The sequence below is a fragment of the Suricata suricatta genome, chromosome 5 (assembly GCF_006229205.1).
Source record: "Suricata suricatta isolate VVHF042 chromosome 5, meerkat_22Aug2017_6uvM2_HiC, whole genome shotgun sequence".
NCBI lineage: Eukaryota > Metazoa > Chordata > Mammalia > Carnivora > Herpestidae > Suricata > Suricata suricatta.
This window is the reverse complement of record NC_043704.1, coordinates 129,473,403-129,492,553: the sequence shown is the minus strand read 5'-3', so window position 1 is coordinate 129,492,553 and position 19,151 is coordinate 129,473,403. Positions and strand designations below refer to the sequence as shown.

General features: G+C 40.0%; 1 protein-coding gene across 1 annotated transcript in view; it reads left to right on the top strand.

Moving 5' to 3' along the window:
- Positions 1-19,151, top strand: part of LOC115292847 (collagen alpha-4(VI) chain-like) — a 105,090-nt gene that overhangs the window by 57,723 nt on the left and 28,216 nt on the right. The window contains 11 exon segments of the mRNA XM_029940832.1: positions 319-381; positions 1,435-1,497; positions 2,028-2,090; positions 4,411-4,461; positions 8,988-9,023; positions 9,128-9,190; positions 10,441-10,503; positions 11,681-11,716; positions 12,687-12,726; positions 15,053-15,064; positions 15,160-15,653. Of these exon segments, the coding sequence (XP_029796692.1) occupies positions 319-381; positions 1,435-1,497; positions 2,028-2,090; positions 4,411-4,461; positions 8,988-9,023; positions 9,128-9,190; positions 10,441-10,503; positions 11,681-11,716; positions 12,687-12,726; positions 15,053-15,064; positions 15,160-15,653 (984 nt within the window).

The following is a 19,151-nucleotide window of genomic DNA, read 5'->3' as shown; positions in this document are numbered from 1 at the left end:
TTTTAGGATTTAAAATTAGTTGGGTGTTTTAAAATATAAAAGCAATGTTCTGAGATTTTAGGGCTCATCAGATTCAACTGCAGAGGTGGTCACAGATATAGATGCCGAGGGCTCACATCTGGCGCTTCAGACGAAGTGAGCCTGAGCCTGGGCTGCTTTGGTGCCGATGCTGCTGAGTAAAGTGTGATACATGTGGTAGTGACGGGCCAGGGCCCCTTGGTTTGTGCTCCTCTTGGTGACCAAGATGACTTTGTGGTTACGTGGGAAATAAGTAGCTCCATAAACATTGGTTGAATTCTAATTTCATCTTTGGACCAGGGACCAAGAGGAAGAGTAGGAGAACCCGGATATTCTGGACCAAAAGGCTTACTGGGTGGTAAGGTACGTTTGAAAAACTAAAAGCTACAGCAGAGTTTGCTCATTAACGGAGGCCAGTTCATACTCCTGAGTGTTCTTGGACAAATTACATAAAGCTACACTGTTTGCTCTGGGATTGGTAGGTATCAGGGTTTCTGGAAATAGCTAACTTGATCACTGGCTGTACCTCTTTCTACTCTAGCTTTGTGGGAATGTGGTGGTCAATGAGATTGGGTTACAGCCCCAAGGGTATTTAACACAAACTCATAGTGCCTTACCTATAGTGCAAGAAAACATAGAGCTGTATAGGGGGTATAAACAACTAATTTGCTCCTCCCAAGCATAAAAGGAAGCATTGCTATTCTAATTTTATAGATAAGGTAACCGAGGCTCAAAAGAATTAAAAGTGATTTGTCATCTGGATACTACATGGCGGAACTGGCTTCCAGCTTAGTTCTTTCGAGTGCTCCTTCTACACCTGACCCAGTCTCCCAGAGTGGTTCATAGAAGTGTCCGACCTCATTGAGGCAGATGATCAGGAGTGGCTTTCTAATGATGAGAGCATTTGACATAGCTTAAATTCTGAGCAACATAGTTTAAATTAGGGATAAGCATCTTGATCTGGAGATTCAAAATAGCAGCTCCAGGATGGCCTATGCCTTAGTTCTGTTCTTCTTCTCTCTCGATCAGAAAAAGTCTAGCCTTGTAACCAATTGTATTATTTTCATTTTCATTTGATATTTTTCTGTTAAAAGCCCAGGTGTTTGTCTTCCTAATCTCTTAATCAAATGGCGTTTTCCCCTCTAGTAGCCAGATCATCGCAGTAGTGCTCAGAGCTTGGTAGATGGGGCTTCTTACACAGAACGCCTCCCTCCTCCTTCCCCGCCCCACCCCCAGCACAAAGGTTAAACGTGTCTATGAAGCATTTTATATGATGAAGGATACAATTAATTGTATAGAACATTAAAGGTGGTTTGTGAGTATATTACCAGTTCCAGACCATGTCAATAATGTCAAGAGAGTCAGATAGTTAACTTTGTGGCCCTTGAGGTGATTTTAGTTGTGGTCTTGTTGCAGGGGGTTCCTGGGCCTTCAGGGCCAATTGGTTCAAAAGGAAAAGCTGGACCAACAGGAATGAAGGTAAATGTCAGAGAAAACATCTCTTTTTTTTATTGTAACTTGGGTATTTTCATGTCAATGTCTCCTTATGTGACCATTTCCAGTGTGAGTTTCTGATATCGTTGGTGATGGTATTGACTGTACCTTATAGCTGGACAGATGGATACAGAGAAGGAAAGACATATAGACTGACACATAGAAAGATAGATAGACGGCCACCCATATCAGTAGGCAAATACATATCAATAAATAGATAAGTACATGGATTCACTACAAATAGAGATTCTTACATTCACACCTAGATAAAGCTAGAAAAATATAAAATTCTGTCACAGATGCCGTATACCTGGTTTTGCTAATTTTCAGTGCCAAAATTGCTACTGTATTTGTTAATGTCTGTGTAACAAAGCCCAGAGGAAGATACTCACCTTAGACTGTAGGGTGATGGCAACAGGACCTGAAAAGGGTAACTGTAAAATCTCTAAGGAAAATGACATAAAACTGCATGAATAGGGGAAAATTAATTTCATGTTTACCTTTTATTACAAAAGGGAGATCTTGGTGTTCCAGGAGTCACAGGCCCACGGGGTCGACAAGGACTCAGAGGGCAACCTGTAAGTCTGGCTTCCCTGTTTTGGACTCTTGGCTGCATTTCTTGTTTGTTACTTGTTCTTGTTTCACACCAAATTCAAATATTCTGATGAATACTTGGGGTACAAATATGATGTGCTCACCGGAGCTGTTGTGAATCTAAAGAGTCAAAGGTTCTCAAATTCCTCCTATAAACAAAGAACCTAAAGATGTCTCTGGATTTATTTTGACTCCTTACATGTTGTGCAGGAGGGATGTGTCAGTGAGCCTCTTCTGTTTGACAAAAATGTTTTCTAACGAAACAGTTTTCCCGGGAAAACAGGCAGTCAGAATTGCAAACTTTTTAAAATGCATGGCCTCAATTATCCAGAGCCCAGGAATAACCTGTGGGGACCAGGATCCTCAAAGGTTTACTTCAACAGATAATGCTCCCAGAGACAGGGCTATGCATTTAGACCTTAGCCATCCCTCTGAACATGATAGCTAGTTAGTTATTTTATGGCTATTTCTAATCCATTATTTTACTGGAATGAGCTTTGTGATAGGAGAAATGTTGTCGGTCCTGCAGCTCCTATGTCTGAGATTTCTTCCATCAACAGTGGGAACCACCTGCCATTGTTTTGCACTCAGCATTGAAACTGCATTTGTTAGCAAGGGGAGAAGAAAAAAGCAGGCCAAAAATCTTAAAATTAAGTGTGAAAAGGGAAAAAAATAGAACAGGATTACTGTCAAAAGGAATACGGGGCAAGTAGTGTTCAGCATCTACACTCAATTCGGAGGATGAAGTTAAAACTGTTTAACTTTTAAAAAATTTCCTGGTTTAAAATAATGCAAAGGTTGTTCTTACCGGTCTCTCCTTGGGACAGACAAAGCTGGGGAGCAATGCCTTTCTGGAAGGTGTCATTTCAGGAATGTCAGAAGTGGTTGTCTCCAAAATAGACAGTTTGGATCTCTGAAGTTTGTAGGGGCCTGAGGCTGTGTATGTCCTTCAGCAGAGAGAAAGTGGAGAACAGCAAATGAACCTCATTTGCATCCTTTATGTCCCCAAACAATGCGTCTATGGCAATCTTCTTTATGTTATTCTTTTTCGTTTTCTAATATTTCAGGCTTTCCCCCTTAGGCCATAGGAATGATCTTTGTGGCTTAAAACTTAAAATTGTCCTTCTCAGTTGACTGCTTTGTTTAGGTGCAGTTTTTTGTCCATTCAGCAAGGGACACCTAAAAGGTTTTGAATTCACTGCCTATCATAGGAGGCTCACCGTGTATATGTACAGATGCGAAGATCCCAGTAGTATCATCGACATATTCATAACTGCTATTATCACCACCACCTCTGCTTCTGGTATCACTACCTCCACCACAAACACCATCACCATGACCGAGATCACCACCCCTGCCACCATTACCTCCACCATCGCCACCTCTACCACTACCATCCATCACCCCCACTGCCACCACCACGACACCTACTGCCCCCATCACTTCTGCCATCACCACCTCCACTACCACGGATCACTTCCACCACCACCACACCATTGCCACCACCTTTACCACCAGCACCAGCACCAGCACCACCACCGCCACCACCACCACTACTCCTCTGCCAGCATCAGCAGCAGAAAATTGATCACTTTATCAAGTACTTTCTCTAAGCTGTTATCATGCTAAGTGTTTACCATGCATGATCTCGTTCGATCTGCCCAGCACCTATGCTATGTACGTTTTATCCCATTTAACAGATGAGTAAGCTGAAACTTAGGTTGAGTAACTTGCTTCCAACCAGTGTTGGAAGTGGAATGAAAATTCAGATCTGTCTGGGTATACGTCCTATGCAGTTATTCGCTAAACTACATTGCCTCCATCCTAGTCTTTTCCCCCATAAGTCTCATTTTATCTCTAGAGATTTACCAAATTCTAGAGCTTCTGTCATCACCACCTCCACTACCACAGATCACTTCCACCACCACCACACCATTGCCACCACCACTTGTTACTTTACCCTGCAAGAAAAGGAGGTTTAGCCCAAGGGGGATTTTGTTCAGTGATGTGGCTTCCTAAAAGTGTGATATCATTTTGGTAAGGTACAGAATCTTGCCGAAGGAGGAATTAAAATTGAAAAAAAAAGTACTTATATCATGGTCTTTTAACGTTTTAAATCCTTATCCTCTCCTTATCCTGTAAAGGTAGCCTAGCATTTATCCTACGATATAGTATAAGCCTCCACCAAGCCCCTCTGCCTTCCCCACTTCCCTGCACTGCTGATTAATCCAGGGGCTCAGATGATATTATCAACCAAGTACTGATCTGGATGACTCTAACATTCATCTTATGTCATTTTCTTAGGGTCTTACTGGTCCAGATGGATATGGACATCCGGGAAGAAAAGGAAAAAAGGTGAGGGGTATCTGATGGAGTATTCTGAACTAATTACTATGGTGATTAAAAAAATTTTTTTTAGTACAATAAGACTTATTATCCAAGAGGTATGCCAGAAATGGTTTCTAAATGCTGTTTATGACATGTTGTAGCTGCCAGAGTTCCCTCCTTAAAAAATAAAAGCTGATTTTGTTACCATTTTGTTTAAAAATTGAACTCCTTTCCTCATCTCCGACCATGCCAGATATTTCCTCCCCAGCCAGGAACTTCCCTAATTTCTTGCCTTTGCAAACAGTCTTGCCTCTATTTAGGCATGTCCTTAACCATCTCCCTCCTTTGGACTTTTTTCACACATTTTCTCAGACCATCTCAAATATCAGCTTTGCCTTGTGGAAGACTTCTTGGACTTCCGTGGACAAGTCTGGTTGTCCTACACTCTGTGTTTCTCATGCACATTGATCATATTTCTATAGTAGCCCCCTTCTATTAGGTTATATTGAAATTTAACCTAATATCTGCCTACCTCCCAGTTTGTGAAGTTTATAGTAGATTGCAACTTTTCAATTTTTTATTGCTGGAATGAGCCTGGCACAGAGTAGGTACTCAATAAGTATATTTGAATATTTCTACTCTCATAACAATATGGTATCTTAATATGTAGTTAATGGGTTACTGACAGGCTTTAAAGAATGGAAGTCACGTGAAGATTGTTGACCAAATCAAATGTCAACAGACACACAGTTATTCTGAGTGCTTCAGTCTGAAAGTTACCATTTGTTGCTCACAACATAAGAAATCACTAGGATAGTTAGTGATGCCCAGCTACTTAACTCTGGGCTGGCTCCTCTGCAATCCTCTTGTTTCCCGTGATGACACTGTTGCCATTTTATTGATCAGGATATTGCCCTTAGTATAATTAATGGGTATACATGCCCAAAATATAGTAGACTCTTAGTAAATATCTGTGCAATGATGGATAATGGGTACTTTGGTGATCATCTAGTTCAGCCTTTTTGATTTATAGATAAGAAAACTGAGATGTAGAGAAATGAAGTAATTTGCCGACAGCCACAAAGCTGGTTAGAGACAGAGATGAATGTTAAAGCTTGCCCATTGGAGCACCATCTTGGCAAATTAAGTCTTTCTTCTCTAAGAGAGAGTTTGCTTAGCAGGGGAATTCTGGGTAGCATTCAAATATCCATTTTTTCAAAGTTTATTTATTTTGACAGAATGAGAGAGCGAGCAAGCACATGAGCAGGGTAGGGGCAGAGGGAGAAAGAGAGAATCCTAAGCAGGTTCCATGCTGTCAGAGCAGAGCTAGATGTGGGGCTCCATCTCATGAGCCATGAGATTATGACCTGAGCCAAAATTAAGAGTCAGATGATTAACTGACTGAGCCACCCAGGCACACCTCAAATATCCGCCTTTTAAGCCGCATACCAGCCCTTATACTCAATCCAAGGGCAGCTTATGCTTATTGTGGTGTGGCTAACACTGTGGAACACCCAGATTCAGCCCACATTGCATTGGATTTTTCCTGGCAAGGATAGTGGCCTCACTTTAAATAGCCCTATTGCTGCTTGGCCAGCTGGCTACCATTCCCTTCTCTGTTCACTTTCCTCTCTGAATGCATTGTTTCATACGTGCTCCCCTCTCCTCAGACTTCCAAGACCTGCTTTCTCTTCCACATTTTCAGCAGACAATTGTGCTTCTTATTTCATTAATTAAATGGGAGCAATAAGCAGTACATCCAGCACTACTTTGTGCCCTGCCTTCCTTCCTCCAGCTGTGGATGAGTCCACGCCTCATCTAAGACTGATCTCTTCTCTCATGGGCTGCATTCTGTTCCCCTTTTGCTTCCTTAAGATCTTGGTTCCTTTCCCTTCTGCATTTCCTTTCTGTATTGTTTTTTTTTGCCTCTCCACAGATCATTCCTGTCAGTATATGAAGAAGTGGGAATATCACCCCTCTAAAAACAAACAATAAAAAACACTAATGTAACTACACAGTCCTATTGTCCCTTTTCTCTCTGGCAAAATTGTTTGAAGGAGTAGGTCTAGATCTGTGGTTCTCACCCAGGGGTGATTTTACTCTCTAGAGGATGTTCTAGTTGTCACACTAGGGGAGGGGATGCAAATGGCAACTACTGAGTAGAGATATTATTTTTCATCCTATAAAACATGGGACAGCCCCTCACAACAAAGAAGAATGGTCAGGTTGAAAACGTTAGTAGTGCCAACATTGAGAAATTCAACTTTCTTTTCTCTGGTTCTCTCTAACTGAGGACAATTGAGCCTTCACCCCTCGTCTCTGCCCCCTCAACTACACCTGCTTTAGTCAAGGTGAAACCCATGGTGCTGAATCCATTGGTCACTTCTCTGCCTACATAATACTCCATGTCTCAGCAGAATTTGACAAAGGTGATCAGGAGCGTATTCTTGAAACCTTTTCTCTCTCATCTTTCAGAACACCCCACTCCCCTGTTTTTTACTGGCTGCTCTTTCTCAGTTTCTTTTGAATGTTCTTGACCTCTAAATATTAGAAAACTCAGAGCTCTATCTTTATACTCCTCTTACTCCACTCTTTACTTACTTCGCAAGGGACCTTATCCAGTTACATAGCATTAAGTGTCATCTATCCTGTGATCTCCAGTGTATTTCTCCAGATTGGACCATACTCTTAAACTCTAAATATGTTTCTACCTTAAAATTGGCATATACCCAAACAACCTCCTCATCCTCCTTCTCCTTCCTTCTACTTTGATTATGGAAAAATTCAAACATGTATGCAAGTGGAGAGACTAATATAATGACACCTATCCCGATGTGCCCATCACATAGCTCAAACATCGAAAAACCGTGCCCAATTTATTTTGTTTTATGTGTACTCCACCACAAACGTATCTTTCTCCCAATTATTTTGAAGCAAATCCCAGATTTCATATATTCCATGAATAAATATTTCAAGTTGCAACTCTGAAAAATTGTTTAAAAATATAACTACAGGGGTACCTGGGTGGCTCAGTCTGTCAATGTCTGATCCTTGGTCTCAGCTCAGGTCTTGATCTCAGGATCATGAGTTTAAACCCTGTGTTGTGCCCCTCACTAGGTGTGCAGCCTACTAAAAAAATAATAAAATAATATAACCACAATACATTATCAACCAGAGAATGAACACTAATCCTTTACTATCATAAAACATACAGTCAGCCAAAACAATTGCCCTGACAACCTGCCTCTGCTCCAGCCTTCCCCATCTCAGGGAGTAGAGCCTCTATCCTGCAAGTTGCTCAAGGCAGACATTTCCCCATCTTTAATAAGGATCTGTCTTTCACCCCCTAAATTTAATCCATCAACAAATAATGGTAAGTCCACCCTCCAAATACATGCAGCCTTTCATCACTTTTCACCACCACTGCCGCCACCCTTCGGGCCAAGCCAGCATGATTTCCACCTGCATTACTGCAGTGGACACTTAAATGTTCTCCCTGCTTCTACTCTTGCCTCATCTAGTTAGTCCTCCAGGTATCAGCCAAGCCTGATTTTATTTTCAAGTAAACTATATACCCAACATGGGACTTGAACTTGCAACCCCAAGATCAGGAGTCACATGCTGTACTGACTGAGCCAGTCAGGTACCCCCAGAGCTATCTTTTAAATCCATAGTGAGATCATGTCATTCCTTTACTCAAAGTCCAGCTGTGCCTCCTGATGTCATTCAGATTAACCCCACTGCTAACATAGCCTATAGGATTCTATATAATCTGGCCCTTCTGTGAACTCTGACATTATCTTCTCCTGCTCCCCTCCGCCAACTCCACTTCAGGTTCGTCAAGCATAGCACATGTTCATATTCTTGCCTCAGGATTCTTCACACACTCTTCCCTTTGCCCAAATGCCACCTTTACCGAAAAGCTTTGTCTGATCACCTTATATAAAATAGTTACCTCCTTCCTAATCCCATCCATATCTTTTATCCTGTAATCTCCTTTCTGGAATAGCATTTCTCTCTTTCTGACATACCTCTCTTCCTCACTAACAGTTAAGTTCCATGATAGCAGGGTCTTTGTTCTGTTCACTGCTGAATTCCCAGTGCCTAGAAAAGTGCATGGCACATAGTAAGTGCTAAGTAAATATTTGTTGAGTGAACAGTTGCTTTGTAGTGTGCCTTTGATCTGACAATGAGCACCTGCTTCCCATCAGTCAGTTTGGTCCCCTTTCCTTTGGTTTCCATTGGATCAGACCTCTGGTTATTTAGGCCAACAGATAAAACTGTTTAAGTAGGAAGTTCCATTACATAATATATCAAGGAAGAGGAAGAAATTGTAAAAATCATTTGCAAGTTGTTCCACATTGAATTATAGAAATAAATATGGTCACTTGGGAGTAGCTCAAGATAACAACTGTCGCTCTAGTTGTTTTTCCTGGCACCTGTTTTGAGTCTTTTTTCTCAAAATTATAATTTCTTCTTTTTCTCTGAGGACTATGAAAGAAAGACTTAATCACATGACATTAAACAAGACCTTATCTCATTTCTGACACTAGGGTGAACCTGGATTTCCTGGCTCTCCGGGTGCACAAGTAAGAAGATCTCTTTTTGGGTCTGGCGTCTGGTATGCAGCATGTGTCATTTGTTTGTACTTATTTTTCTTTACACTCAAAGCTCTGCTTTTGATTTTATTAAGGGAGAAGATGGTGACCCAGGCTACCGAGGAGAGAAGGGGGCAAAGGGAATCAAAGGGAGGAGGGTAAGAACCAAAGGAATTTCCCAAGATCTGTAGAGGCCCACACACACTACTCAAGGAGCAGATTTCTATTGACCTATTGGACTTATTGGCAGGAAGGCCATTGTCCCCCTAAGCCAGTGCACATTCCACACTTTCCTTGGGCTACCCTACTCTCCCACTTGATCCCACTCTCACTTATCTTATGAATGCAAATGAAGCCCATCAAACCATGATAACAGAAGATCTAAGCTGGAATTTCAGTTACACAATATCAATATATGTGTGAAATCTAGATATTCAGAAAGGTATTCGTTTAGTTGCAGAGCAAACATTAACGTTTCTTTAAGATTCTTCCACGCCTTAAATTTTTGTTAATTTAGGCCTAGAATCTCAAGGATGTGGCTGCCATCATGGTGGACTTTGACCCATGTTTTCACTGTGCTTTGTAGAGGCTGATATTAAAAACCCATTCCTTCGGTTCTAATGATTCAATATTGAAAAGCTGCCATCACTAGTGGCTCTCTTCAGAAGAGTAATCCTGTGGATATCTGAAACCTTGGTAGTGTTTAGCTGATAGACATTAGAGAGCAAAGCTTTCTGGGAAAAGGACATGACTATGTTCAGTGCAGAAAAGAGGAAAGGAATATTTATTATCTAAGCACTCAATAATTGGCATTTTCATATATTGGCAAGGACATAAAGAAAAATTTGATCTATGTCTAACTTGGTTTGCTACTGGCTAATACTGCCCTGCTCACCTAAACTTATCTCTCTGGTTTCAAATAAAAAAAGATAAAGCATCAATTACATGTAGATAATTCTGTGTCAGTTCAAATACGTGTAAGACGAGCAGTGAGCTACAGTCAGCATATACCTTTTTTTAGACTCCAAAGACCAGAAGGTGGTGAAAGAAATTTTCCTTTCTCTTGGTGTGAGGCCCCAAATGTGTATTTCCTGAATTCTTTTAATTTTATGACCTGGAGTCTCAACTGAGTGTTGAATCAATTTGTAAATGTGTGGCTTTGTGTATGTCCACATGTTGGCTTGGATTAGGTATGTAGGGGGCAATTTATATGACTCCCATAATGAGCCCCCTCCCTTTCTAGTCTTGGTGTCTCACTCCATTGATACACTTCATGAGTTAACTGGTCCATAGCAGACTCATTGGACCTCAGAAATAATGACAGCTTGGTATCTTAAAATGGGTCTGATGGTTTTAATCAAGTTGTATTCAAGAGCGGAAGCTCACTCCTTTGGTTTGGCTATTTTAGGGTATTGCTGGCTTTCCTGGATTTCCTGGAACTCCAGGTGACCAAGGGCCTCCAGGACCAGTGGTAACATTGACTCTTCTTTCTATTTTCAACCCCTGGGTACAAGTAAATGAGAATTTGCTAAGAACTATCTTAATGAAGAAATGAATATTTAGGATGTACTAGAGGATGTATATAGGGAAGGGGCCAGATTTGCTTTAGAGGACATTAACTTATACAGTATATTTACTCAATATATTCATTTTTACCTGAACATGGCAAAGATGTTAGAGTGGCTGGAGATTTATAAACATGTCTAAATATATACTACATAAAACTCACTGGAGAGTGAGTTTATCAATGTAAACAAGGTAACAACATTTATGCAAACACTAGAAGGAAATCCTAACAAAATATGACATTTATACAGTCTTAACTAGACTAACAATGCTGCTGGTCCACAGCTATTTTTAAAACTGTCTGGGAGTTCATTTGGTATGAAAGGAGAGACTTTGGGGCTATTGTCCTTTTGTTCCATGCTTTATCCTATGAGGTTAGGCTGTCATTTCATGAGGGATGGTATAGTGAGTGAGTCCTGGGTTGAACCTGGTGGTTTCATTGCATTTAGTGTTCACTGCAGAGGACCAACAAAGTCATAGAATCAAAAATCTTAGAAGTAAAAGGACTCCATGTGGCCATTTACAGTTGAAAAAACAAAGGCTGAGAAGATTATAGTGATCTGCCTGAGATGTCAAATTACTACCTTGTAGAATCTAAATAAAAACAAGGATCCCTAGACTCCCAGAGTAGCTAGCTGCAGTAAGGCTTCTCTGTTCTGAAGGTCCGCAGGGATGACTTGTTCAGCACTAGAGCAGAGATAGGGTGTTGGTGAATAGCCTGAGGAGAAGGGATAGAGAATGGCTGGGGTCTACTTTTGATTTGTCTATGAACAGTCCTGAGATCTTGAAAAATCTTTTCCTGAATTGGATCTTATACTGTGGCTTGGTCTCAAGACGACCTGATCTTCTAAGTGTCCTTATATACCATAATCCTGGATGTCCTGGACTCTGAGGTCTGGGACACACCTCCCAGGCACTCCAACTTTCTTTCTTAAGGGGTCAGATAGAATTCCAGGGCCAGGAGTAAAGGGCAGAAAGTGTACTATACTGTGGTAACTTTTGCATAATCTTTTGCCAAATCTTGAGAATAATGTATTTTATCTCAGAATTTTGCATTTTAAACTCATTTCTGTTCTTTCCAGGGCATCAAGGGCCCCAAAGCATTTGTAGATGTGATGGTATGTGAACATTTTAGCTCTAAACCTTATTCTTTTTAGCACACAAAGCTTTCCACTTTCACAGAATAGAAATCTATCAAGATTCTTTAGTTTCTCCTCTCATAAATTATTTTAGTACTTTAAGCTTACCTATAAACTTTACTCTGAAATGTTAGAATCACATCAATGAAAAGAATCAAATAATATTTTAAATTGTGGAAGGAATCTGGTTGTTTTTGAGTACTACTGGTTGACATGAAAGGAAAGACTCTGAGGCTACTACCCCTGTGCTATATGCCTTTTTGTAAAGTTTAAGTTGCTTATAAAGTATTTATAAGCCAACATGTGGTATTGTATAGGTTTTCATGTCTCATGACACACCTGAAAACAGTCTCAGAAATTATGATGGTTTTTTTTTTATCTCACAAGTACAAAAATACTACTTTGTAGAGGAAGGAAGTGGGAGCAAATGAGAACCAATAAGTAATGGGGTCAAGGGATGAACAGAACAGAGGGGAGAAATCAAAGGAATACAGCAGGATTCTAGGGAAGGTGTGAGGGGCCCCAGTCTTGGCAGTTATCCAAATGAACTGTTTCAAGAATTGCTGGCATAGAGATCCAAGAATCGAAGGCATTTCTTTGCCTTTTATGCCAAGATTTCAGGATTGAAACTTCTTCAAAATCGGATTTGATTCCATTGCTTTGTGAGGCAGATAAAAAATAAAAAAGAGTTCCCCTTATTTCCCTATCTCTAATAATATGAGCACTGTATTGTATATAAAATATATTTTAAATGTTATTAAATACTGCATCTAGAAATATAACTGTTGGGTAGTTTCATCTGCCATAACAATTTTTTGGTTTTTCTATTATAACTTAAAAACCTTCAGAAAGACACTGACACCACACATATAACATTTCTAAGTCATGGGCTTAAGAAGGAATATGCTTCAAATTAAATACTCTTTCCCTTTTTTTTAAATCTTTCTAGCAATCTTGTGAAATCATTGATTTAATACGAGAAAACTGCCGTAAGTTGTTTGGGAAAGGCTCACAAAGGGGCCAGTGGTGTGAAGTGGGAATGGGTCTTGGACTGGGGCATAAGTCACCTGTGGATTTGACTGAAGTTAGGGAGGTGTCATTGTCTATCATGAAAAGCTCTTATAATGTATTTGGCTCAGTCTCCCCTTAGGTAAGTAATCTTCATGAATGTGGTCTCAGAAATGAAGTGGTTGAAAGGCTTGCCATCTCAATGGTGGAGAAAAATTCCCTTATAATGTGGCACCTCATGGAATACACTGGCGATTTAACACCTACATGTCTGCATCTTGGTGTTTCTTATCTCAAAACAGATAAAGAGAAGCCTTGTTATTTTTATGCCATCCATTTAAACAAGAGGGATCACCGGTATGCCTTCAATAAGAAATGTGTCTTTTAAAATTTACATTTATGTTTTAAAAATGAAACTACAAATGATCAGATCTTAATATTTTGTCACATTCCCAGATTGGAATTTACTTGGTGTCTTCAATGTATTCCAGGATATTTGCATCCTGTAACACGTACATTTTTCTAATCACTAGCAATAGAGAGAGAACATTGACCTGGAAAGAGCTTAATTTAGGTACTTGGGTTTTCTTCACATACACCTGGCCCTGCTTATTCAAAGTCTAAATTATGTCCATTGCCTTTCAATTGCTGGTTCAGGAGATTCTGGAGTCCTTTTTCCTAAAATTGTAAAGAATAATACCATAATTTTGACCACAAAGGGAAAATGTTAAAGACCACTGTGGTCAATGTCCCTTTGACAACAAAGGGAGAATGTCAAAGTTTACCATGTCAAAAGTTAAAACCCCTTTATATTGAAGAGCACTGTGAGGTCAAAAGCACACAGAAAAAGGGGGGGGAAATATATGCAATATAAGCAATCGATCCAACCAAAGGACCTATCTTTTTAACTCTGTCCTGCCAAAATATATCCAGTTGGCCCTACTCAATCATTTTCATCTACGAGCACAGATAGTTTATATTTGTTAAACCTCACATAAGAAACTCTTCAGTTGAAAATGGGACAAAAGGCATGAATGAATGAAAGATTCAGAGAAGAAAAAATACAAATGAGCAATAAACCTGTAAAAATGCTCGACCTCAAAAGAGGTCAAAGAATACAAATGAAAATGAGATACTCTTTGTTTCTCACCTTGGAAATACTTTAAAGATGAGAAAAAGTTCTCTACCTAAATTTGGGAAGTGTATAAAAGTACACATTGCTGGTAGGCATGTCAATTGGTACAACCTTTCTGAAGAGTAATTAGACATTGCATATTAAAGGCCATAATTAGATTTTATAGGACCACGATTGGACAGAGGTGCACTGATGCATGTACAAGCATGCTCATCACAAAGGGATGTTGGTGGGAGTATCATCATGTATAGTAGATGAGGTGATACTACTTTAAACTTATTGATGAGATAGGATGTTCATCATATATTAAGTGAAAAAAGATTCAGCATATGACATATACTAGGGTCCAAGGTTTATAAAACAAAATTAACAATTAAATATATACATACACATACATAATGAATTAAAGGTAATTTTAACTTTTGGTTTTCTGATATTCTCCATAAAACTTATTACTTGTGCATACACACTTATACATAGTACATGGTATATGATTTATATATATAGTATAGTTTTAGATTTGTGTGTATATGTGTGTGTGTATATATATATACATGCATATATACATATATAGTTTCAGAATATCTCAGTGTATTAGGTTTAAGTTCAGTACAGAGTGATCTCAGTGCTCAGTAACAATGACACAAATGTATTGCTCAGATCAAAGCCAGGAAGTGGCCCATCCAGAGTTGATACAGAGCTCCACAGTATTCAGGGACACAAGGTCTTTATAGATTCTTGCCCTCCCATTGGGGTGAGGGTGCTCTGTTTCCCAAATCACCTCAAGGTCCAAGATGTCTATCAAGCTTTAGCCAGCAAGAGAAGGATAGGAAAAGGGAAGGATATCTTTTTGAAATTGTTTCTACCATTTCTCCTATTCTATTATTTAGAACTTAGTAAGATAGCTCCACCCACTGGGAAATGTCACCTTTGTGCCAGGCAGCCATATGCCCAGACAGAGACTGGGGATCCAGTGCTATAGAAAAAAAGAATGGATATTGGGGAGCAAGTAGAGGTCTCTGCCATATGCAGACAAGAGCCAGAGAAGGACACTGCTTGAATTTCTCAGAGGAGATGGTTTTTTCATATTAAAGCACTCACCTGTCAGATATACCACTGCCTTTATAAACTAACAATGTCTTTTATTTTCTCCAAAACAATTTCCCTTCCAGCTTGCTCAACGTGTAAGTAGTATATATTCTTTTTCACTTGAATTTCAAATTTCACCTGTTCAGAAGCATTACAGAACATCTTAAATGTGTGTATCTATTGTGTCAAGGTGTTTCCAAATGCCCTGTGTTCCCCAGCGAAGTGGTCTTTGCCTTGGACATGTCAAATGACGTCTCCCTGCTGCATTTTGAGAAGATGATAAATATTCTATTATCCCTACTGATGAAGATGGAAATGAGTGAAAGTAACTGTCCAACAGGTGCCCGAGTGGCTGTCGTTTCGTACAACTCCAAAACAGACTACCTGATTCGCTTCTCAGACTACAAGGGGAAGCCTGCACTCCTGCAGGCGGTCAGGGAAATCCCCCTGCAAGAGTCCTCTGGCAGCAGGAGCCTTGGGGAAGCCATGAGGTTTGTGGCAAGACATGTATTCAAACGTGTGCGCTCTGGCCTTCTCATGAGGAAGGTGGCTGTGTTTTTCCAGGCGGGCTGGGCCCATGATACAGACACCATCAACACTGCCACTTTGGAACTCGGTGCGCTGGATATCACCACTGCAGTCATCACCTTCACAGAAGAGCACAACCTCCCAGATGCCCTGTTGGTAAGCGGGGGAGCTGCTCAGGGGTGGGGGTTAGTACCTGCTTCCTACTCCTCCACCAAGGACCACATGAGGAGGGAGAGTCTTTCAGAGGAAGGAATTCCCTAGAAATTGATGTGTATGTGTGGGAAGGGGTGGTCCTCAGTATGGACTCTGCTACTGGTGCTAACAATTACTGGTACCAACTGGCCATCCTTTAGTACTTATTCTGCGCTATGTGCCTTACAAACATTAACTTATTTAATATCCCCCAAACTCTATGAGGTGTGTATTCCTGTATAGCTCCATTTCGGAGGTAAGAAAACAGGCTTAAAGAGGTTAAGTATACCATCAAAGCTCAAATATCTAGTTAGTAGCAGACTGATACTACCTGTCTTCAGAGCCTATGCTTATCCACCGTGCTAAATTGTATCATGAGGGTCTATAGGATGTAGATTACTCCCTCCCTCCCTCCCTTCCATTCTCCTTCCCTCCCTCCCTCCTTTCCTTTCCTTTCCTTTCCTTTCCTTTCCTTTCCTTTCCTTTCCTTTCCTTTCCTTTCTTCTCTCTCTCTCTCTCTCTCTCTCTCTCTCTCAAATACATGTCCATATAGCAAAGTAGGTAAAGTGCATTAATTTAAAATATACAGCTGGATGGAGTTTTATAAGTGTTCAAACCTTTGTGTCCAAGACATGGTTCAAGATATTGAACACTTTCAGCATCCAGTCAGTTTTCCCAAACCGCACATTTCCCAGAGTCACTGCTCTTCTGTCTTCTATTGCAGTCAAACAATCAGTTTGGATAGTTACGAACCTTCATGTCAACTGAATCCTATAGCATATAGTCTTTTGTATCTGGCTTCTTCCACTCAACATAATGTCTGTTCTCTTTGTTTATCTATGTTGTATATATAGGTAACCTTTTATTACTGCTGTTCGGAACTATTTTAAGTGTATGTATACACCACAATTTATTTACCTATTCTCCAGACTTGACTTTTCTAACTGAAGCCCACATAACACGTTTCATGGATTATAAGGGATGATCTATCAAAATAAAGAGTGATTCTCTATTAAGAGATACCAGGATACTTGGGAATGTCATAGTGAACCACGTGACATTGCCCATATTCAACTGTGTTGGACCAGCAAAATTAGAAATATCATGTGGTTCAACCTAAAACGAATTAATTTAAATGTGCTAGAACATTTAATGTTCTCTTACACAGAAATGGTAGGTGAGAGATATTATCACAGCTGTGAATATGCTTCTAAGAATCACTAGGTAAAATTGTGACAGTTTACAGACTCCTGGACTACATACCTTGGGTTTTGAGAAACAAAGTGAAAATGCAGAGGGTAAGTTCCTTGTTTGCTGTTACTTCGCTCTTGCCCACCAGGATGTGTGGGCAGGGATGGGTTGGCAAGGCAGGGTGTAACAAGTAACAGTTAAAATCAGAGCACGTTCATCAGTAATGAAGTGCATTTGGAAGAGTCTCTTCATCTTTCTGCATCTCATTTTGCTGAGCTCTAAAATAGAGACAGGGTCACAAATGAATGTTATGTAGCTCCCTTCCAAGTATAATGATCTACTTCCAAAAAAGCATTTCCCTAACATTTGGAGAGTGATCTTTGGGGTATAGTTATATCCCCCAAATGCCCATCACTGCTGCTATCTGAGAGGGGTTCCTGGCACACAGTGTTGGGATCTGATGTAGAGAGAATTTTGGTGAGGTTCTTGCCCTCTTAGTTGCTTTGGGTTCCAGGTAAAAGGATGTAATTGTATGTGAAAAGAATTTGCCAGCTTCAATATACTTGGACCTTAGCTCTGTCATTTCTATCTGCTTTCCTTTCTATTTCTTGGACATATTCTTGCCCCAGGATGGTGGAAACCAATTCTGTTTCTTAAGTGTAACAATGTAGAAATGTTACATGGTGTTAAATGGTGCTTGCCTGCTCAAATGTAATGGATGGCCTCGTTTTTGGTGACACTAGGAAGAGGAGAAACTGTAAAAATGAAAATCCTCTTCTCAGGGCCTGTCAGAAAATTCTTATTTCTTCATAACTGAGCATATTGCAGCCCTTAACCTACCCTCTACTCTGTGCGTTATACTTATGGGGCTTTTGTTAGGAGAGTAGGAATATCCTATAATTTGTCTTTATAATTATCTGCCAGAGGAATCTCTGACTGTCTATGGGGTATTTTTTTTTTGTCTTTTACCTCTATGTTATTTTATTTCATAGAAAAATGCTCACATGCTTCTGGAAAAATGATGCTTGTTCAATTTGAAACAATTATATAAACAGATGCTCTAACTTCTTGTTCCGTTTAAACATGCTTGAGGCTGTGGGTCACATATTTTTTAAGCCATCCATTGGGTCATCTTAGCCCTAAATAAAAGTTTGTAGGGGCGCCTGCCTGGCTCAGTTGGTTAAGCATCTGACTTCAGCTCAGGTCATGGTCTCACAGTCTATGGGTTCCAGCCCCGCATTGGACTCTGTGCTGACAGCTCAGAGCCTGGAGCCTTCTTAGATTTCTGTGTCTCCCTCTCTCTCTGCTCATCATTCCCCTCACTTGCTCTCTCTCAAAAAAAAAATATTAAAAGTTTTGTAGCATTGAACTATTCGTGCCTGATACCATTTTTTTCTTGGTCTTATTTTTAAAATTTATTTACATTCAAATTAGTTAACATATAGTGTAGTATTGATTTCAGGAGTAGAATTTAGTGATTCATCACTTAGGTATACCACCCAGTGCTCATTCCAACAAGTGCCCTCCTTAACTCCCATCACCCACCTAGCCCCCTCCCCTCCAGCAACCCCCAGTTTGTTCTAAGTGTGTTTAAGAGTCTCTTACAGTTTGCCTCACTCTCTGTTTTTATCTTATTTTATTTTTTAAGTTCATTTATTTATTTTGAGAGAGAGATCACACAAGCAGGGGAGCGGCAGAGAGAGAGGGAAACAGAGTACCCCATGCGGGATCCATGCTCAACATAGAGCCTGTCATGGGCCTCAGTCTCACCAACTGTGAGATTACAACCTGAGCCTAAATGGAGGGTTGGACTTTCAACTGACTGAGCCACCCAGACGCTCCTATCTCTTTTTATTTTTCCTTTCCTTCTCCTATGTTTATTTATTTATTAAATTCCACATATGAAAGATCCCATTGTATTTGTCTTTCTCTGACTGACTTATTTTGCTTAGCATAATACCCTCTAGTTTGATCCACGTTGTTGCAAATGGAAGGTTTCATTCTTTTTGATCACAGATTAATATTCCATTGTGTATATATATATATATATATATATATATACACACACACACACACAACATCTTCTTTACCCATGAGTCAGTCAATGGATATTTGGGCTCTTTCTATAATTCGGCTATTGTCAATAGTGCTGCTATTAACACTGGGGTGCACGGGCCCCTTCGAATCAGCATTGTTGTATCCTTTGGATAAATACCTAGATGTATAATTCCTGGGTCATAGGGTACTTTTATTTTTCATTTTTTGAGGAAA